Consider the following 23591-nt stretch of genomic DNA (forward strand, 5'->3'; position numbering starts at 1 on the left):
GATTTAAGAAGCAAATACACCATATCCATGAAGTGTTTATCAACGCACCCATTATGATGTGTATATATATATATATTTGCACAATCCAAAAAAATTAGTATCTTCATCCAAAATACTGATGCTGGAAGGAAGGGGAAGCAATTTAGGATAGGAAAAAAAGTTCTCCAAGTCAGTTATTAAAACATCAAGCTTACCCTTATCTTCTCCAAGTGGGTTCGGGAGATGATCCAATCTATAGTTAAAGTCACCTAGAGGAATGATGCCAAGTCTTCACTTCTTCAGTGCTTAGTTAACCAAAACATACAGTACATCCTCCAAACGTCCAGCAGAAAGGGATGCGCAAGAGAAACTGCACAAACTACTTCAAGATATTTATAAATGAATTATTAACAGTCACTTCATATCAGCTTTGAGTTACCTACAGTTCTGAACAGATGAATACTCTCCTACCTCTTCTGTTTAAAAAGTACTCCAGTTCCAGAATATAGAAAGTTTTAACATTAAGGCATACGTACAGCTATGTTGTTTGCTTTCATTTAATAAAGATCAATTTACTCATACTCAAATACATGGAATGTTGGCACAGAACTAAAGCTCTTGTGGAACAGCTACCAATCATACACAAATATTCTGTGAGGTCCTCTTGACTTGCACTTCTCTGATAGATACACCACAAAATGGCTTTAATAATACAAACTGAATGCTGGATCAAATCTCTAAATAATAAGTAGCAGTTAAAGTAAATGGTTTGCTTTATTTGTAAATTATGTACAGAATACATTTTTTTTTAATTATGATGGAGCAGGAGAAAGAAAACAGCCATAATTCCCAAACCGTGCTGCTTCCTTTACCTGCTGGAGATGACATCTTTCTCCGAACCAGATGTACAAAACCAGTTTGGATTTCCTCAGTTGCTGGCACACAGTCTGGAGAAACAGAGAACACTGCAGCCAAATTCAGCGCTACCAGCTTTTTATATTTTCAGCAAAATAGTTCTGCTAAAACTAGTTTTCTTAGGAAAAGTTTTCACAATCTTGAAAATACAATCAAGAAAAATACCAAGAAAGCTGTGGGCTAAGAAGGGCTTTACCTAACTAGCTATCAAATGAGCATAACTAGGAATAATCTGAGATTTGGTCATTCAACTTTTACCTGTTTTACAAAAGCAAGTTTGAGAAGCTAAACTAATTGACCAGTTATGCAAGTACCAGAAAACTATGTTTTCAGTATGTTTGAGGACGATCTGGGCAATCTATCAATCAATAGAAAACTTGTCAGATTGATAAAACTTCTGTCAATGGATATTAATGATTAACATAGTACCAAGTAATCAAGTTAATGGTTTAAAAAAATGAAGGAACTAGATATAAAACTGTTTGGTAACATGTATATTTCAGCAAACAAAGATGCTACGGTAGGGTCTATGTTTTGGTGATCAGCCAACAAAGAAAATCCAACCATTTGCACATACTTAGTCCCAAAACCACAGTGAGTTATGATTTTTCATGTGAAGGCCTACTTTTGGTATCTTCCTCCTCTTCCTCTTCACAATCCCCTTCATCTGTTTGCTGTTCCAGTTCCTCTTTTGTGATCATTTCAAAGTCGTTTCCATTTCCACTACTGTGCTGGGACCTGTCATCTTCACGCCTGTCACTGTCAGTGTCTGAATGTCGCTCTCCTCCTGAGCCGTCTGTTCCCGAGTTCCTCGTTGCTTCTGTTTTCCCATCGTCTTCTTCCTTCTTCTCACTATCTGATTTCTCCTCACTGTCGTGTTTTTGCTGCTTTTTGGATTCTGATTTTTCCTCTTTCTTTAAGTCTGCTTTTGGTCCTTTGTATTCGTGTGTGTACAGGGGCCTGAAGGAGTCAATGAATCCCACGTCTGCTGTAAGATTTGGCAGGAACCAGAAGTGATGCCTTCCTCCAGTGATGAGCCAGATGATAAGGAAAAGGATGCAGCGAGCTGTATAAAAAAGGAAAAGAGAAATTTGGGGGTTTGTTATAAACATCCACACTGTACAACTATGGTGTAAGAGATGCCCACTACTAACACCCACCCCAGACCAGGGACAGGGGTGACGTTGGGGGAAAATCTCTCACTCTGCAACAGCACTGTGGAATAGTTTGTTCTTGCCACGTCTCCCCCACCCCATTAACCATGTATCTTATCTGTGATTTAGCTCTTAATCCCCCACAGTACCCCTGCTACAGAAATACAAGCCAAAGAAAGCTTTAAAATCCTGGTCACACCATTCTCACCACTGAATCTGGTCTGACATACAGTTCTTGGGTTTGTTTTGCCCCCCCCCCCCCTTTTTTTTTTTTTTTTAAACGGAGGCAGTAAACAAGTCTCCACTATACAGGAAGCACAAACAGGTGACACAAGCCTGCGCCTGCTTTCTTTCTGTGGCACAACTCCGACACCCAGTGGCCAGGAGGGAAATACATACAGGGAATCGGCCTGGCTGTGGCCAACAACAACAACGCCCTGGAAAGTGAGTGTCACACATCTCAGACCACCTTTAAGAAGCAGGGTGTCTATCCGCCCTTTTAGACTTCACCCCCTGATAAAGTGGAGATGACCGACACTTACCAACGGCAAGAAGAAGAATACTGGCGACAAAACATCCTGCGCCTACACTGAGGTAATAAACACCAACACGCATTTCTGCTGGCCAGAGCGGGAACAGAGTTGCAGCAATAACAGCAATCACTAAATAGGAAGATAAGGACAGAAGCATGAGAAGCATGATTAGTTTTTCCTGGTATATGCATAAATGTTCTAGACTTACCATTTATTCAAGGTACTAGCTTAGCAAAGTATTGAGTTACTGACAGTATTTTAGGCCTCGCCTGAAACCTTGTCTAGCTTCACCACTCCCGTTTTCATACCAGGTAGAGAGATGACACATTCAGCAACTCTAACTCGCTGTGCTGAGTCAACAGAGCAAAGAGAACACCTCTGAGGAGAGGGCACCAGCACAAAGGTGAGCAGGGAGCTGCCTGTAAGCAGGGCAGCAGGAAACAGGGGCTGGGAGCTGGGTGGAGATCATGGTGGCCCCAAGGACTGGTCCAAGGCCTGAATATGGCCCCAAGGGATGACAGGGATTCTCAGGAAAGGTGGTTCTCTCAAGGGGAGGAAGCTGGAAGGTAGGGGTCAAGGGTGTTACACCAGCAGTACGATGATCTGTTAGCTCACTGATGTCAGTTAACATCAATACTAAGTTAGATGAAAAAAATAAAATTAGCTGATGGGGCTTATCCTACACAAATACAAATTCTGGGGTCAGAAAGGTTTCATAGTTTGAAATAATGCCTTTTAACATCTTCCACATTTGTATATAACCCCCATTTGCCTACTGGACAACTTGCTCGTTAGCTTAAAGCAACGGAAATAAAGAGCTTGCAAACTTGTGCAAGTTCAGACACTTGCTAAAGCATGTTTCAGCTTTCTTTCTACCATGTGTAGCCCCTCCACCCTGAGATCAAAATTCATATATGATTGGTATCAAATCATGCTGAAACTGAAGAGCAAAGCTTTGTCCAGGAAAAGACAAACTTCACCAAGGCTTTTGATACTATGTCTACATTTACAATGCACTCGCCAATATCTACTCTTACTTACCAAGTACAAGTCCCATGGCAAAAGTTTTAAAGTGAACGGGGTCATAGATCCACACGTACACCTACAACAGAGATAATCTGGTTTACACTTGGAAAACAAGCTCTTTGATAAACGATTTCGTTTATTGCCTCATCCAAACCCTTACTGCCACACCGTAACACTTGGTGCTGAACAAACGGCCCCATGGTCAGCACCGTATCGGGGTAGAGGAGCAGGGCAAGGGGTCACGTAGCATAGGTAGGGCTATACTTGGAACAGGACTTGAAACAGGTTTCTGCCAGTTAAAGAGGTGCAAAAGGAGACAGCCAGCCAAGGGGCTGCACGCCTGTGTGCCCGCAGCAATTGCCTTAGCTACGGGCTGATCATAATTTGAGCCTCATGGCAGGAGGCCTAAGGACACCGTGCTGCTGAGGCAGGACACAAAGCAGGGCTGGGCAGGGCACTGGCTGTGCTGGAGGGGAAGGAGGAAGGGAAGGAGTTCCCACACCGTGTAAGAAAATCAGTGCAAATCTCAGGCCAGATCTCTCAAAGAATTACTTCATGAAAGAAGCTGTACCCACAGTAACTTACAGGGGACGTAAAATCCCGGGGAACGCAGCCAGACAGTAAAACCGATGGGGAAACAAAAGATTCAGAAATATCACTAAATCAAGGGTTTTTTTTATTTTTCTTTATTCATTAATGTTGTTTGGCATGAAGCCAAATAACTGTTGTAAGGAAAAAATTTCTCAGGTCCACCAAGCGGAAACAAAAAAGTACTTCTAGCTTTGAAGAGATTCCCTTAAGAGAAAAAAACAGACTGAATATATGGAACAAGCACCCTGCTGAAATGCTCAGTTCAGCTTCAGTCCCATTTGATGGCCTCAGACCAGCATAACTGGTACCCGCTCTTCCACAGCGTGCTGTTATCTACATGTCTACAGTTGCAACACTCAGTACCAAATGTTTGTGTGAGAACTGTGGATACACTTGAAACAGATTTGCTCAGCCTTATTAAAAAAAACCCAACACCTTCTTGGTAAAGTGCAGGATTTTCTGATCTAGAAAAACAGGAATTTTTTTTTCTTACCAAACTAAACAGTTTGAATCTTAGCTATTATTAACTGTGAAAAGAAGCTGCTGATTACTAGAAACCAGGAACCTCATAGCAGAAGCCTTAATATAAACTACAAGGAGTACACCTTGGAGGCAGTAATACAGTTTTTCAGCGTGATCAACAAGTATTTAATATTCTACTTCTCACAGGGTGTGAAAGGTGACCATATGCAGGTGTAGCTCTGCTGCCAGTCAACTGTTCTGTGAGCCCAAACAAATGGACGATCATGACTGGTGACTGGGCAATAAAGTAGTGTGTAATACTCAGTGTTTGTAAGAGCAAAATAATGAAGAAAAGACAAGAACCAGCTCTAATGTAAATATACAAGGATTGGCTCTAAATTAGCTACTACTGAAAAAAAAAGATTTGCGGAGTCGCAGTTCTTAAAAAAAAATGTCAGCTCATTAATAAACAAAAAAGTAAATGATGTTAAGACAAGAAGTAAATACTGTTATACTGCAAATATAGTACCGCACCCTCATTCTGAATGCTGCATGCCACCCTGGTTACTCCATGTAAAAGACAATAGGGAAGATCAGAGGCAGGTGTGCTTCTATATGAGGTGGGATGAAACAGAGCAAGGCAGGTTGTAAAAGAACTGACTGAGAAGAGTAAAATAAAGATACATAAAGGAAGGACATTTTCCACACAAGTGATTTATTTACAGCGCTCACTGCCATGTATGTTTAATAACCAAAGGTATAATCTTAGGGGAAGTTCCAGTACAGTGACACACAGCATCAACACAGAGCACAGTATAATTTTGCTGAAGTAAAGACTTACAACTTACCCGAATCTTAAAAGCACAAATATGACTCTGTACGTTACAGAGCTGTTAAAGAACTAAATTCTTTGTCTCCCAGGAAAGCAAAGTACAGAGAAGTATTTAAGACCATAATTTCAGAGGTAAAGCCAGGATGAGAATTCAGAAATGCCTAAGCGTCACTGACCTGCCCGGATCACAAAGTCAGGCAGCCTCTGGGCGGCAGGTATTATTTCCCCTCCTGTGATTGAACATCCTGTTCTAAAGGGCTTGTGTTTTGTTTAGAACTATTTCAGCATGACAGTGGCCACAGGATAATTTGGGCTGGAAGGGACCTCAGAGGGTCTCTAGTGCACCCTCCTGTTAAAAGCAGGGTCAGCTGTGAGGCCAGTCCCGGTTACTGGGGGGGGCTTACCCAGTCCGGTCTTGAAAGCCTCTGGGCAGGGAGGCTCTGGGCAGCCTGCTCCAACACCCCATCACACCCTGAAGGCAAACATTTCACCTCATGGCCGCTAACATGTAATCTACTGGCAATTAAGGTTTCTTTTAGATTTTTTAAGTTACTGTCCTACATTTATCTCCCTCCAACCTCCTTGCAAATATCTAAAAATCTGATGTTTCAAGATCAGCCATCACATTGCCATTAATTTTTCTTTAAACATGTCAAGAAAGAGTTTGCAGAAGTCCAGTAAATTAACTTATTATCTGACAATAGTACACTGTCACTAAAAGTTAGAAAGCACCCGTAAATATTACCTCATTTCCATCCAAGAAAACTTGGTCTTCGTGTGGCTCAAGCTTAAATTTCCTCTTAGTTTCCTTTTTCTTGGGTGTTCCTGGGGTCTCATCCTGAGGACAAACGCAAATTATATACACTTAAAAAATAATTTAAAAAATTAAGAGGGTTTTAATTTCTATTATTTTGAGTCTGATAACTTTTCAGAAACTTAACATCATGTTCACACCTTTTCTTTTTTTTTAAGTAAAGATGCGTTATTTCCTCCTGTGCTCATTTATTACCAACTGGGTACCTCAAAAATAAAAGGAAAATCGTAAGGAAAGGGAAATTTTATTTTTAGTTAGTGTCTAAGGACTAGACTATGACCTCAGGATTACATTATGTCTTCAAATGCATAGCAAAGCTCCACTAATATTAACAGAAAGTCTGCACAAATATGAAGAACAGGGTACAACACTTCATAATCACTAACTTTATTATTTGGTACCTTGGTGCTATACGGACCACATGGGCTTCCTTTCAGAATCAGTTTCTGCCTGTTTATTCTCTATCCTCCTCAATCTCTTTCTGGATCTTGTGCTTCCTCTTCCCTGTCTCCTGCTTTCTTCTCTTTGCTCATTTCTTTGCTTGAAATTAACTTCCTGATTTTTGTCCTGTTGTTCTTCAAGTTACTATCCATTGGCTTATATAATCCACCAAAATACCAGTTCAATAAATAATGGTTAGTTTAAAAATTAACATTACATTTAATAATGTAACTCTCCAGATGACAGGGAATTGGAGGAGTTCATAACTTTCATAACCAGCATTTTAACGTACCTCAAGAGTTAGGTAATCTACTGGCTTCCATGTTTAGGCTGCCAGCAAGATTGTTTTAATTTTTTTATTAGCCATGTAGCTTTCTTCTGAGATCTAGACCTTTGTACACGTAGACTACCCTCTCACTAAATGTGCTATTATTTCACTTAGGAGTGTCTGAATGGCAGTAAATTTTGAGCACTATCCTACTAACTCTCACTGGATTCCTACCACTGCATATAGAAGAAAACACACATGCCCTCATCAAGTTTCTCCTGCAGATTCCTAACAGTTTAATTTAGGATTTCTCTTCTGCTAATAAATCACGAATGAAAACATGAAAAAACACATGAAAACTTGTACAGTAATAATAGTTTGAACTTTAAAGAAAGTAAATCAGAAGTCTGTGAAAGCTAGGTATTATGCAGATTAGTAATGGAGCTGTCATACGCAAAACCAGCCCACCACTACAGAGCTATTTACAAGCACTAAGTATCAAATATTACATTCCAAGCATTCTTATTACCAAACACTGCAAAATTGTTTTTGTTTCACATGTGCAGCTGCACTGTTTTGAGACATTAGGTCACATGCCTATGTGTCCTCTCTCAATGCTAACGTAGACTTGTGCAAAGCATCATTGCTCAGTACAGCTGAAGAGAATAGTTTTTGATTAACTCAGCCCACATTAGAAGATGATGAGGTACACAAAGGCCCAACTGAAGCCTCTTTTTTGATCTAGATCAAAATCAGAACAACTCCAAAGTTAAAAAAAAAAAAAGCAGCCTATTTTAGAGATGAAAACAGGCAAAAAAAGGTATGTCACATTTTAGAACAACTAACCATATTTTTAAGCCAATGTAACGTTAACAGTCAGTTAATGTATTCTCTGTTACAGGTTTGTCTCTTCTCTTACTGATAGTACTTACCTTCTTACACTCCTCTTTTTCACCATCCTTTTTCTTTTCCTTTTCTTTCTCCTTCTTAGTTTTTTCATCTTTGCCACTTTCCTTCTTGCTCTTTTTCTCCTCTTCTTTCCCACTCTCGGCCTTTCCTTTTTCCTTTTCTTTCTTTGCATCCTTGTCAGGTTTCATTTTCATCACTTTTAATGCTCGATGAAAGAACTGTTTTTTCAGGAGTCTTAAAATGGAAAAAGTTAAATGATACATTTAAGTGTGGCTGTGATAATAACGTTTACACTCAATTATGTTATTAGATACCATCCTAGATTATCTAATAAAATCATGGATAGTGTGACCGAAAGACAGAGGTCACCATCATCTGCTCTATTTACAACTAAATACACCAGACCTAATTATCCCGTGTCTCACCCCTTGCTTTGCGTTTTTTGTTCTTCTGTTCAAAACCGGGTAAAACCTATACTTTTCTGTGGCAGCATTTTGCATAGATATAAATGAATACACAGGATGTAGAATGGAGAAAGCCACCAGGTCAATTTAATTACCTTTCCCGTTGATGCAACTCCATCCAATATTTATTTTCAAGTTCACGTCAGTGTATTTCACAGCAAAAATAAGAAAGTGGACATACAGCTTATCAGGTTCTTTGGTGCACGATGAATAAAATCACGCTGTTGCAACTGTGGTGCATACGCAAGCATTCCATTCACATCAGCTACAAACACACCTTATAGCAAGCATATCTATGGCCAGTGGGGCACCAAGAAGTAGTATTTGCTCGTCTTAAAGCTGTCACCAACAAGTAACGTCCTTGAAAGGATCATAGCCAAACTCAGAATAGGAAAAACACTGCAGAATACTGCTCTTCAGACTGAGAGGAAGCAGTGGGGTGTGAAATCCAAGCACACACCCCAAAAATCCTCATCCTATGCATCAAATTGATTTGCTTTGTCCTTGATTTCTTTCATCTCTTGCTGCAGACCAAATCCTTATGCTGGACTGCTTGTTGAATTAGGAAAACTCGCTAAAGAGAGAGAAGTCCTTCTACAAATTTAACTCATGTGCATGCTGACTATCAAGCAGAGTTGTTTCAAGTATGTAAAAAATCTTCCTTCAGACAACTGTTGACACAGATTCTCCTTCTAGCAACAGAAAATCTCTTGTTTGGGAGAAACTACTTTTCTTCACAGCTGGAAGTTTAGGGGGCTCAGGTATTGAGCAACCCACAGGACAAGCCTGGCCTGCAAAACTGCTCTTTCACTTGCAGGAGCTACCTCTGCCTCTGATGGAAGATAAAAAGACAGTGCTGTGCAAGACCTACTGCTCAGAGCATGCAGCCATGGTATCAGTGCGGCCAACAGCCAGGTCCTGAAGCGGGACAGACCTTGATATAACTAATGAAGTCCACATTGCTTGCCAATTCCCAACTTGTTAACCCTCTGTAGATCTGCTGAACAAAGCATTACTGATGTAGTTTATCTGTGAACAAAACACCTCAAAAGAAAACTTACTGAACTTAGATCAATAAGTAAGTGTACCGGGAGACCTTATGTATTGGAACAGCATTATGAATTCAGTTAGTAACTTGTTTTAAATATGCAACTGATCGATGCAATTGACACAGAATGAAGGAACAGGACCTCGCATTTGGTTTTTGTTTGATAGGGCAGGTAAAACAAGCAATAGCCTCACCAAGAGAGTTAAGGTACTTGTTTTTAATATTAATAAGGGCCTAAGCAGCCTCTTACACCGAAGGGATTATTTTTGTATTAAGATATTCCTCCATCCCTTACAAAAGGCAAAGGAAGTAGACAGTGCTGATGTTTAAAACTCTGAGAACAGCTTCAGTGACCAAAGGTGGCCTTAGCGTTATTAGCAATATAGAAGCGAGCAAGAGAAACCAAACTGCAGACATGGTATGGTGCCAAATGGATCATCAGGGCACGAAATGATACTGGTCATAAAGGTCAGTGCCAGGGAACAGAGGGTTGAACTGATTTTCTTTGCACACTACACGGGCATTCTTTACACTCCTGGAGCTGAAGGACTTAACCAACTGTTGTCTCATCTGATGCTTTAGGAACTGAAGAACAAACACACAGACTCCCGCCTCAGTCCAAAGACTCTGGAAGGGAAAACTTATTTTTATGCTTGCATTAAAATAATATTTTTCACTAAACTTCTTGAAGAAATCAGCAAAAAGATTAAAGTTCAAACACAGGATCAGCCCTGCTTCAGCCCTGGAACTGGGCAGAAGAATCTCACCTTGCTGCGTGGCTATCTAAAAGAGGCCAGGAAAAAAAGGCTAAATATTAGCCATATTCTTCATTTCTAAATAGTTTTCACAGAACTCTCCAAGTGTAGACAGTCCTCTTAACCCTATGTGTCTGCCCCAAATGAGGTACAGTCACAATACGCCATCCATCTAAACAAAGCACTTCAAGTACACTAAGCAGCAGGGACTCACCATTTGAGAGACATAAATTGAACCTCCAAGGCTGGCTCCTGCCATGATGGCAGACTAGGTACATAGGAAGGAGAGATTTGAGAGCTCTGACCCTACTAACTTAAAATAACTATAAAATTCAGGAAAATCATTTTGTTCATCTTGCTGCCCCAAGCAGCATAATGAAAACATGAGAGAGTTTTGAGAACAAAGATGATGAAACTACATTGTTTCCACCCTCAAACACGGTAATAAAAATACAATCATTATTTTCACATACAACCACAAATGTTTTAGAATGCACAAAGCCTAAGTGAAATTGGTTCCTAAATAGCTAAGGCATCTTGACAACTATACTCATTAATAAAATTGATGAATTGGACTAGGTCATACCTGTTGCAATAATCAACTACAGACTCTCGGGTTGTAAATAAAGCCTCTTCTCCTTTCTTTGCCTTTGCCCATTTAGAATCCAGGAGGCAATCCACAGCTTTTGAGGCTAGAGGGAAAAATGGAATTAAAAATGCATTAAAATTAATGACATTTATTTTAACATTTAGTCTACATTCCTTGAACAAACCAACCAGTCAGTCGGTTCTGGTGATGTTCCACATCCTCTCAATCTTTAGAGTAAGACTATTCTGAAATACAGCACTCTTGACAACTACACACTTTTAAATCACAAAGCGAAAAGTTTATTGTGTTTACTTCAGGCCAGTATTAATTTTATGGCTATCTAATGCCTAGATAAGTTTTCAAAACCAAACTGTAAGTACTTATTACATAAAGCACTAATAATAAAAACAAAACAGCCCCCCCTCCCTCCCCAGTACAATGTTAGAAGACCAAAGTTTAATTCTCTGGTTAAAAGTAACCCTACCAATAAAATAATCAACTCGGTGGCCCATCATGTTGGTGGATTTTGTTGGACAGTTGAAACGTAAGTATTTAGCAACAGCCTTCTCCTCTTTGAATGGCTCACCAACCTCCTACAATAGTAAAAGTGCAAAATTAATACAGTTTTAAACACATGGGAAAGACACTCATTGGGGTCAAAAATCAGGTATTGTAAAGTCCTCATTATTTTATGGCCATATATAAATAACAAATAAAAGGTAAAAGATGTGAAAATAGGGCAAGTTATTTTTCCCAAGAACTTTCTGCCTACATAAAGTAAAAAAGCAGGAATTCTTAAGTTAGATGATCTGAAGGTAACGACTACAAACTCCTTTAACGGCTCTGTAAAAAGAGCAAACTAAAGAAGGAACTAAGAGGAAAGCACTGGGCACATGGAAAGCTGCTTAAGGCACATAAGCTTGGATGAAAACAGCTGTGAAGCTGAGAGCAAAGAAAAAACAAGAGTGAGGAATGAGCATGTATGAAATGACAGCAATGCAGGCATATTGACAGAATACAAAGCAGCTTGAATTTCATGTGAAAGAGGAGAAAACCATGTTGAAAAGAAGTTGATTTGGCTAGAAAATTTCAGTACCACTGCAGGACTACAAAATGACTTTTAACTTCAGAGTACCACTGAGGAGATTCTTCCAATCTAGAGATGAGGAACATCAGTATGAAGCACAGCAGGATGAAGTACATGAGCGTCAAAACAGCCGTTTTAGGAAAAGGGAGCCCTTCATCTGCACACATTCATAAATTCTGTACATTTACCAACTTGCAGAGAGGTAGCAGAATTCAAAGATTTATAAGACAGAAGGATGGAGATGGGCATTTTCAGTTATGTAAAATTAAGACCTAATATTTGTAAGCAGGAAAGGAAGACCTTTCTAATGTCCCTGCTTCACAAAAACATATCTAAAACAAACATTTGACATACTACACCGACTCAGGCAAACTTCCTCAAAAATTCCTTTCTATAAGAGTGCTTTTAATCAGGAAGGCTTAATTCTCCAAATCCCCCTGCTACTCACAGATCAATAACAGCAAAACACTAAGACATCTTTTCAGACTGCCAGCACCTTTTCTGTACCTATTCTTCTCATGCTGGCCAAAGAAATAGATTACAGAAGCCACAAAACAGATTGGTGATTTACAGGAATATATAGAATTCAAAGATTCTATCTAAAGACATAATGTTTTCAAAGGTTAATAAACATATACAACCTCCATTACCGCTTTTAAGATGTATAATCATAATACCGCAAGAAGCATGTGAACTGAAAATGCAAGGTCAAATACGTGTTGTTAACACCAGAATAAAAACCTCAGACGGTGAGAACTGTTAATTTTCAACAGTATGCACAGCTAACTTTCAAAATGAACTGGTTAATGAATTATTGTCCTAGATGGGATTATTGCTTTTCCTATCTGAGGTCAATTTTAAAGAGAATAATACAGAGATAAGATATCCAAATGACCAAAAGCACTCCATAGTTTGTTAGTTCTGAGATGACTGACATTTTTTAAGCCTAAATTCTTTATATATATGCAGAAATTCGCTCTCATACTCATCAGTTAGACAGTTTTAAAAACATGCCTAAATTAAGCCAGATGACCCTAACAGTCCTCATACAGATTAAATTAAAGCTTTCTCTATGTTCAATACTTTTTTCCCCTACAATTTAAAAAAATGTGTATAACTCATGGAGAACTATTCACAACTAACAGTGCATGTATGCACAAAATTTATATACTGTGGTTTGATGACCCCTTATATGGTACAATTGTACCAGCAATTGTAAATCACTGATGATGCTACCAAGTTTGGTACCGAAACAGATCTGGTTTAATAGCAATAGAATCAGTTACAATGCATTTAAAGAAAATGAGTGAACGTGTACCATCATTACCGTATGGCACACATGCTAAGCCACCATGAAGACTGATGACTACATACAGCAATTGTATTTCAAAATAATGCTTTTCTAGTATTTCCTACCAGCAAATTAAACCTGGAACAACTCACAAGGCAAATGTTGTTCTTCACAGCACAGACAGTAAAACAGTCAGAGAAGCTACAGATATTCAAATCAATGTTAATTCCTCTGCTAGGTTTTAGTTTTTTCTTCCTAAAATATTTATGATTCTGCTAGGTCATGTGATGTGCTACACAGGCAGTGGCTGGCACCAGGAGATCTTTTTTTTTTTGATTGCTCCTTACTATCTATTGCTTTGTCCTTTTCTGTGGGATAGTTTCATAACATCCCAAACAAGAAAAAGCTTCCCTGTGAGAGAGGCTGCCAGTTTAACTGAACTCACTCTGTGAAAGTTTCCCCTGCAATTTAATCCCCATTTTACACCCTATTTTCATCTCTTTTATTTGCAGAGCCAGGCTTCTGTTAAAATATTAAAACAGATGACTGACAGAAAATAATATTGCATTCCACCATAAAGTGAAATCAACAAAAGCACTGAAAATGTCAGTATCCTAAGCAAAATTTTTTAAAGATGCAGTTCAACTGATCTTTATGTTCAGTTGTAAAAAAAAGCCAAAACCCCGGCATTTTAAGCCTCCTTATGCATTCAGAAAAAGATTATACAAATGAAGTCAAGGGATAGTTCTCAATAAATTATAAAGCTTTAAAACAGATGACACAGCCTTAAAAAGCACTTTCTGATATTTCAAGTTTGCTTTTATAAGAAAGACAGAAAGATTCAAGAAACACCTCAGGCAATATGTTTCTGGAATGTTGTAAAATGTCTTCTCAGTTAAAATTCTATGATTAAACTGTTTTCAATTAATAAAAAAATAGGATAGCGTCAAGCTTCCAAATAATTCTGCTCTAGATTTTGTTTTAGACCCTTGCATCTACTTTAATTTTATATATGGAAAAATGCATGTTGTCACTAGACAGCATGTAAAATTTAGAGATTTATGATCCCTGAAAATTTACAAACTCTGGAAGAATGCCATTAAAAATAAAAATCAAACCCAATTTCTTATTTGTCTAGACAGAACTCCATCTACAGGAAGACAGGAAAAGCAGTGCTCAAGTCTACCTACTTACTAGAAATGCACTAACATTTTAGAATTTTTAAGAATAATTCTCAAGCATTCCTATCAAAATTCTGCCCTATATGAATTCATAAAACGACACAGAAATTTTTCAAACCTAGGGACCTTCCAGACCCACTGAAGTGAAAGGAAAACCCTACTCAAATTCACTTTTTACCATTATCTCCCAAATCAAAGTATAGCACAGTGCATTCTGAACTTCCTTCAATACACTGATGTAGTTTCCAGTTAATTCAACCTCCAGCTGGGACTGCAGCAGAAGAGAGGCCTGTATACATTAAAAATAAAACCATCAACTGAGCTATTAAAACTAGTTTGCCCATGAGCTTCCTTCTCCCTCTCATCTCTACCCAAGTATGATTTATTCAGGCTCTGTTACTCCTCGGAATCACTCAATGGATGTCAAAAGGCCAGAGCATATTTGTGGTTTGAAATTTCACTCATTTTTTTTTTTCCCCTTTGCATCACAGTTGCGAGAAGACAGGCACAACCCAAGACAGGATGATTTCCTTCCACAACACTGTAATGTAAACAAGGTTTCTGGAAAATCAGAACAGAGTAAACGATGACTACACTAACAAGACAAGTTATCGCGTGTGCAGACAAACACATTACAAGGATTCATCTTCCTCTGTTTCAAAGGAGTCATCAAAATTATTTGATTTCAATAAAATTAATATCCTCTTCTTTGCTCCTGCATCTGAGAACCTAGATTTTCAGAACACCATCCCTCAGAGAAGATTTCTGAAGCCTAATAGTTTATACAGTTTTCAGATAAGGAAAAGAAGAAATTTAAGCACATTTGTCACATGCAGCCTGTTCTTCAAGCTGAGATGTTACGTCAAAAATGACACTATGTCAACCCATGTTCCATTCCTCATATCTCTCCTCATATTATAAGGACATGACAACTGCATTAGCATCATCTTCTCTGAAGATGGTTTGAGCACATGAAACCTTGGGTTGAATCACAACATTATCTTTTTCCTTTCCCTGTTGACTCTCAGGACCTTAGACTAGAAGATGTTCTGTGGGGGGTACTCATGCATCCTGCTGAAACATTTATACTTTGCCTAAAATAAATCAAGGTGCAGCAGGACAGAGAAAAAGCACACAAACTAGCATTAATTCGATGGAACACTGGGTGGGAGTGGGTAGGGGAGAAACAAACACGTTAGGGTCTTAAGACTTGCTCTTAGGACTCCATCTATATTTTCTTCAGTGACTAATAAACATAAAATTGTCCAACTCTTGCATGGATGACCAGTACGTGGATTGCCTCTGGTCTCATAAAAGAAACTGTGGCAGAGCCATGCAGAGAAACCAGTTCTTCTGGATTACCGTGGCTGCGTGCTAGCCACAAGACATGAACTTTTCTTTACAGAAAAAGATTAATGGATATTTTATTTTTATAGGATATGTATAGGACAAAAAAAATATTTGTTTTCTTTCTTCTTTCTTTTCAGCCATCACCAATTTTTTTGATCAAAAGCTGTAAACACACAGAGTTCTAAAACACATGCCAAAGGAGCAATGTACAGTACTTTGAAACCAAAACATGCCAGCTTCAGTCCTCTTCTAACCCTAGGTCAGTTGTTTTGAGTTTTTCCCTTCCCACCTCCAAAAACGTAACGCAGATTTTTCAAAAGACAGCGATTGTTGTTTTACTGACAAGTGGAGCTGCTACTTTTAATTCCTATTTTTCTGTTTTCCCCACCTCAATCTTTGTTTCTTCCTTCTTTATCACCTGATACCACTCACTTTCAAAGAAGCTATTTAGCCATTCCCCTTTGTTATCATCCCACTTAGTTTTACTAGAATTTATGAGAAAATAAAGACAAATGGGCAAGCTGGATTAAAATCTGTGTTACTGGAAAACCATTGTACTGTCATTTCTGAAGATCCTTTCCATACTCATTCACATAAAACTGTAGCACAGGAAGCAGCGATGGAGCTGTTGCACATTTTCCTTCCAGCCGAGCCCAAATCAAGACACAAGAGAACTGTAGGCTACAACAGTTAATATTGACTAGTAGATATCCTTCATAAGGACAATCTCAAAGCTTGAATCCAGTGATTCAAGAGAAAAAAAAGGTCAACAAGGAAGGCATGTGTCATTAATGGCATGTACACACCATTGATGCCACCTCAGCCATCAATTTGCAGTGACACATTTGCCTAAGAACTGTTTTCTCTATTCATAAGGACAGTATTTATATGCATTAACATTTCTAGAGCAAAGGACGCAGCACTAGGGTGCTATGCAAGTGCTATTAATTGCAAAGCAAAGATAAACAAAACTTCACATGGGCAGAATAAAATCGTGCACAATGGAATCCAGCCAATGTAATTAAAACTTAATGCCTACTTAACAGTCAAATTGCAGACCTGCCAACAAAGTGCCACGTGTTACCCGCTGAATGCTTGTCAAAGTAACCAACTCTGAAGATTTTGTGCTTAAGTGAGTATTCCAGGATACCTATGGAACCGTATTTTTTTCCAAGGTATGAAATAGCTTTGATCAGGTTGCTGGAGTTAACAGGCATTCAAAGACACCTCCCATCTTTTGAGATGTATCTGCCTAAAGAAAAAATATTAAACTAGCCATTAGGTAACATATGTTGGTTTTCTTTTAGTAAGTCCTTTATATACAGCAAGTATTCTCGATTTCAGAAATTTTAATCACGTGGAAGCCCACTGGCTTGAGCAATCTGGATCCTACAGACCAGTCTCTTTTCACCACCGCATGTCTGAAGTAATCTCCATGTTAATTACAGTGAAATTACGGTCAGGAATGACACTTTGAAAACTGTACCTCTAAAATGTCTTTATTCAAACTTTTGAGGTTAAGATTTCTGCAACTTCCATAACTTTCAGCTTGTCACCAGAGGAAAAGTCTAAGCTATGCAATACAGGTTGGGCAATGTGTCTTTTTAGGAAAATGCATTCTATAAAGTAAATGTTGCCTATTATCACTTCCGATGGAAAACACAGAAAGTAGACTTGACAGAACTTTGAACTATTTTATTGAGACTTTCTTCATGTGTCACCTCATGTGTAGCTAGCTGACTTAACTACCATGATTTCAATCTTGATAGCAGACATAAAAACCTATAAAAATTATTCAGAACCCAGCTTCTGTACACATAGTATTTGTAATCAAACTCTATTACATCAGCCTCTTCCACAGCTAAACACACTGTCTCCTCCTAAGAACTCTACTCTTGTCAAGAAATACAGCTCTACTTAATTACAATGGGGTATTCAAATGTCAGACTTGCATACAGTATGAAAAATAATCTCTTTACTAAGGGTACACATCACCCTAAAATAAGTACACACGTCTAAAGCACTTGAAACACCTACAAATAAAAATCCCAGACTTCATTTTAAAAGAAGAAACTTGCAGCATTATCCTGAAACATGATAATCATACTGTAACTATGCCAATAAAATTCAAAAAGCTTAAAAAAACCCACCCAAAACCAACTACCAAGAAAAATACATGTTGTTTTATTCACTGACTAATTAAGAACACCCTTTGAGCATTCAACAATATTCTTTATTCAGTCTTGGCTTCCCATTGTTGTTGGCATACACTGGGAAACTATTAAGATGCAATACACATTTATCTGCATAATTATATCACAAATTTAGGCCACAATCTTAAACCTTAAGTGTTAACACCGAGACATCAATTTAATTACTAACAATCTGGGAAATAGTTTTACTGCTAACAGGCTGGAAATTAAGCATGTGCTTAAGTGCCTGCAAGACCACAGCCTTGGGTATTATACAAAACATTAAATTACATTTAATTTGTTTTTGATGGATGCTTTATTGAGCTGTTGTCATCCTTGGTAAGGGACAGTCTATAATGATTATGAAAAGAGAGTAATTCTGTAATGTTTTACAATAATTCACTGAATGCCTGTGATTGATAAGGCTTGCTTAACAAGATTTTGATTAATTACTCTTTGAATTTCTCCCCCCCCCCCCGAAGTAATTTCAATTAAAGGGGAAAAAAAAAGAAACCATTACAAGTACAGGCACATCTCCATCTTCTTGGGGGAAGGGAAAGTGGGCTGGGAAGGGAAAGGATGAGAAGAGGAAAGGAGAGAGGAAGAGAACGAGGCAGAGAAAGGAGAGAGGGCAACCGAGCAGAAGGATGACATATGAAGTGTGTTGTTGAATGCCGCTAGGACTTCTCTCGTGATTATCTCCACTTACAGCAGAGCAATAAATCCCAAACACTATTTAGGGTTAAGAGTTAATAATACATAACGGTAACACACATTATATTAACTGATGCTGCAACTGTGCCCAAAACATGCATTAAAACCTCTGTAAAACTCGCTGTTTTAAAGTTACATATTGAGAAGTCCAGACTTGCAGGTAAGTGAAAATACTTGAGCAGTCTTCACTTTGCCTTTAAGTGACACCACATAATTACCACTACATTTTATCATGATCTCAAAGCTGATTAGGTCTATTTTTAAACACGGTTGTTTGTTTATGTTTTCTAAAAACAAATTTCCTCTCCTTACCACATCATTTCCTGGCTGGGGCACGTTTGTTTTTAAGATGCTGATACCATCTGTCCCATGTGTTTTGCTTCCCAATCACTGGAACAGACACGCCGGGTGTCAGCTCTAGGCAAAGGCGGCTGCTCGCCTGGGTATTCTGAGTGTTGTTCTACCACATTAAGCTATTGTTCGACACTGGTAACGGCTGAGATCCTAAGTATAATACGGCGATTAAAACCAGGTAACAGCTCGATCTCTCACCCCCCCGGCCACGGAGAAAGACGATGTACTTCTGAGGCCGCAGACCCCGTGAGGGCAGAACCGCCGGGCCCTCGGATAAACGGATGGGCCGGGCTGGCCCCGCCGGCCGCCCCTCAGACCCCCGCCGCGGCCGGGGGGGCCCGGGGCGGCAGCACCCGCAGCACCCCCGAAACGCTCCTCCCTGCGCTTCTCCGCCGCCCAGCGGGCTCCAGCTTTTCTCAGTATTTACTAAGATTTACGAATTTGCTAGAAAATTCTGAGGAAAAAACCTGTCGCCCGGTGCCAGCCCGGGCTTTTACGGAGCTCCGGTACGGCGCACCCCCCCACCCGTCCCGCACTCCCGGCGCCTGCGGGGCTCCCGCTGCCCCGGCGGCGGCCGAGACGAGGACCCTTCCCCTCACCGCCGGCTCCCGCGGGCCGCCCGGTACCGGCACGGCGAGGCCGCAGAACCGGGGCTGGGAGGGGGAGTCTCCTCCGAGGGACGGCCGGGCCGCCCGACGCAGCCCACCCGGCGGGGCCGGATCACCCTGAGGACGGGGATAAGGAGCGAACCGGGCAAGGGAGGGAGAAGCTCGGCTACCTGGATCCGCTTCCTGTGCCTCCGCCGCTCCGCCATGTTGTCCCCGTCTGCTCCGCCGGTGACGTGAGGCGGGCGGGGTGGCGGCGGCGGCGGCAGCCTCGCGAGAGGCGGCGGGAAAACCGCGCCCCCTCAGCCCGCCTCGCCTCAGCCTCGCCTCAGCCCCCTCGGCGGGCGGTGCCGGTCTCTGAGGGAGAGCCGGGTCGCAGCATCCCCGCGCTGGGTCTCCGCTCTGGTGGGCAGCCCCGGTGGGCCGAGGCTGGGCTGGGCACCCCCCCTACCACCACTTCGGGCTGTCAGGGCCCTCCTGTAGCAGTCTGGTTAATCAGAAACTCCCCGCGGGGGGGATGCGGCCTCTCCTGCTCCCGTGGCTGGGCTTCACCCCGAGGTGCTCGGGCTCCACCGTCTAAAGTCCAACTCCCAAATCGGTATCGAGGACTTTTCGCCGCTCGGTTCCCTCGAAGGCAGCCAGGGCTGCGCGTCAGGGCCTACCCAGGGCAGGAGGCGGCGATCCAGCCACGTCCTGGCCATGTTGTCTGCTGGCCGGACGAAGCTGGGGTGCTGGTCATCGCTCAGAGGTGTCTCTTGGTATCTGAAGAGCTAGCCTGTCCTGCTGGAATAAAGGTGCTCCAGCTCTTTGGCAGTAAAAAAACAGACGTTTAGTTTTGTTACTCCTAAATAGGAGATTGGGCCTTAAGGATGCTTGATGTAGCAGGCCTTTGTTAGTTGTTACCTATTTATGCAGACTCTGATTGCTCAGACCTGCTCGTATACTTAACAGAATTAGAGGCAGAAGGCAACCTATATAAAGTAAAATGGCCTTTTGTGAGAGGTTGTCCCACATGTTTTCGTTATGAGATCATTCAAGTTAGCAAAATGTATAATGGTTTATCCTGGCTCCATGTTTCCAAACCACACCCTGGCACTTTGGGATGGAAAAGTATGTGCAGTGCTGTATCGTCTTGTCCAGTCCTTTCAAGTCTTGTTGACCCTTCCTGTTCCTACGATTTTGGAACCTCTCAGATCAAAAATGAGGTAATTAAGAACCTAAAATTGTTTCCAGCAGCTTATTTGACCCTGATTCACCATGCCAGTTTTTGTGCTTTTTCTGGTACGACATCGTTTTCTTTTGAATGTTTTCCTCTTGCTGTTGCTGGGCAGAAAATCTATACAAGTTACAAATTAAGCTGACTGACTGCAGAATGAATGAACTATAAAAGCATAATTCAAAAGATAAAATTGTAGGTATGGGGAATTAAAGTTTTTATGGTTACAATAAAACAATGCCTTGTAAAAAGTAGGCAAACTGCATTTATTTAAAAAAAATACATTTTTAAGTTTGCAATCATTTTAACCATTATTTCATGTGCTTAACTTGGAGTAACACAAAAGCACATCTGAAGTGGAGGCTTTCTTCCGGAAGAAGTTTTAGCCATCTGTAACTTACAGCTCGCTAATAATACACAATGCCTGCAGTAAGGGTTTTAGCACGGCATAGCTCAGAGCCCCTCGGCAATCCCTGCATAGGCACAAGCTGAACTTCAGCTGTGAAACTCCACCCTGCTCTAAGGGAGAGGCTGTTTGGAACTGCGCTCCTGTCTGCTCACAGCCCTCCTCATGAAGACTGCAATTGCCTCATGATGGGTCTCATTCCAGATCATCACCCCTCATACGTCTACTTTCAGGCTCTTTTAAGGTCTTACTTCCCATATACCTTCTGTGTCTTGGAATCTACTGCTGATTCATAAACCCACCTTTAAGGCTTAGTTCTTAATTTTGCCTTTTTTTTTTTTTTTTGGCATGGTATATTATCTGCAGTGCATTAAGTTGTTTGCTGACAGAAAAGTACCTTGGATTTCTGGTTAATCTCTATTTTCTTTTTGTCCACAGAACTTTTAATTCATCTGAAGTTTGAGAAACACTAACTTGCAGGAGCTCTTCCCAGGACAGCTGGGCATGCAGCAGCAGACTGGTGTGCAGCACACGGAGCAAACTGATCACCTTAAGAAGATCTGTAAGAAAGGACTGAGGGATGGAAAGTGGGCTAGGGAATGTGTCCTCCAGTGTGAGGCACTGGATAGTGAACTTCCTGCCACTATGGAGCACAGATCCTATCAAGACTGAATCTTACATGGAAGAAGTTTATTTGCAGTCATCAGTACAGCAGGGAAACAGGAGAGAAGCAAGTGGCTGAATCTCAAGAAAGCCAGGGAGTGGAAATGAAGGTTCAAACAGCTTGCATTTAAGGTTAGTGTCTATGTCAACTGCAGGGCAGGCTGCAAAAAGAAGCATTTCAGAACCATGCAGTGAAGTCACAGCCCCTTAAGTGCCAACTGCCATTTTGATCAGAGTAGGGGTTTCAGAATCATGACCACTTAAATTACTGTTGTGAAGGATATTGCATGTAAGTGGAGTGGTTTCCTTTTTCAACCGAAGCCAAACTGATGGCATTTCATTAACCGCTTTTCCCTCCTTCTCCTCCTCTTTAAGCCAACTGTGTGATCTAATGTGGCAGTATGGATGCTGGAAACTTAGTTCAAAAAGCAGCTGGATACATTCATGAAACAAAAATGCATCATGAGCTATTAAATATAAAAATCACTTCTGCTTGTCTGCAAGATAGGTCCTTGGAGATAAAGGAAGTATTCTGAAATGTTTGCTCTGTTCTCATACTCTGCTTTTGGTATCCTCTCTTGGCCTCTGAGGCAGGACACTGAGTTAGGTGGTGGTCTACTCCTTCTGGCACATATTTTCTTATACCCTTACATTCACTTATTCCTGGCAATTTATTGGCATTTGTGCTATTTATAATTTCATTGTTTTGAGCTAAGTCTCGGTCATCCTGGATCCATAAGATGATGTGGTCTTACCACTATGGCATGGTTAATATGTGCCAGAAGTGCGAGGCTACATGTTGGCAATTGAATTACTGGCAAGCATGTCACAAATTATCTTGAGTCACGCTGCCTTCTGCGATACAGAAATTGAAGTGACACTAGAAGTCTGAGCAAGTGTCTGTTCTGCTGAACAAATGATTCACTTGCCAGGAGCTTATCCAATGGACCCATGGTTAATCCTTCTGGCTTTGGGGGAAGAGAGGGGAGAACACAAATCACAGTTACTTCAACTATTATGTTGATGGGCAGGAGGGAACGCAGGAAGGAGGGAAGGAAGGAAAGAGCTTCCATAGAGGAATCCAAGGAGGACAGACAAATTCCCCAGCAATATGTTAGGAGCCATGTCCTAGATCATCTACAGATGGTAGCATGCTGCAGGCTCTGGAGTGACTTCCCTTGTCATCCAGTCAGCTTCAGCACTGAATATGGGTTCAAAATATAAGGAATATGGCCTTGTACCATACAGCATCACATACTTCAAGGCAGGTTTAGCTAAAATCCACCCACAAATACATGAGTCATAACTCAGAAGCACACTCCAGTGTAGACATATCCTGAGTCACTTCCATCTCAGAAGCTTATAAATATTTAGTTAGCCACTTAGCTTTTAATTTAGCAGAACAACAAAGATTCATTAGACAAATCTCCAGAATTATCTTTCACTAAGAAGCTTCTTAAATACTTTCACTCTTGCAAATTCCTTTTCATTTCCATACAACTCAGAATTATTTGATATGTATAATGTACAAAACCCATAGTTGAACTAAGAATTAATTTCTCCTGATTCTGGTCCTTCTGTAATTAATTGCATCTATTTCAAATACCAGCTCTGTTCATTGCAAGAATATATTTTCATTTTTCTCATTTTAGCAATAACTGGTGAACCCTAATAAGGACATGTCTCTCCTGATGTGAAGTGGCATATAGCTCTTCCTAAAGACCACTGTTAATCTGGTCGTCCAGCAGACCA

General features: G+C 40.5%; 1 protein-coding gene across 1 annotated transcript; it reads right to left on the bottom strand.

Annotated features, from left to right (window-relative positions):
* Window positions 1-518: 518 nt before the first annotated feature.
* SEC62 (SEC62 homolog, preprotein translocation factor) lies at window positions 519-19825 on the bottom strand. The gene is made up of 8 exons (XM_069792755.1): window positions 19728-19825; window positions 11265-11373; window positions 10778-10883; window positions 7948-8158; window positions 6238-6330; window positions 3623-3683; window positions 2591-2710; window positions 519-1960 (listed from the first exon to the last, which is right to left on the bottom strand). The coding sequence occupies exons 1-8, from the start codon at window positions 19761-19763 to the stop codon at window positions 1494-1496; spliced, it is 1203 nt and encodes a 400-aa protein (XP_069648856.1). The 5' UTR covers window positions 19764-19825; the 3' UTR covers window positions 519-1493.
* Window positions 19826-23591: the final 3766 nt, after the last annotated feature.

Source organism: Haliaeetus albicilla, chromosome 9 (genome assembly GCF_947461875.1).
Source record: "Haliaeetus albicilla chromosome 9, bHalAlb1.1, whole genome shotgun sequence".
In the NCBI taxonomy this organism is placed as follows: Eukaryota; Metazoa; Chordata; class Aves; order Accipitriformes; family Accipitridae; genus Haliaeetus; species Haliaeetus albicilla.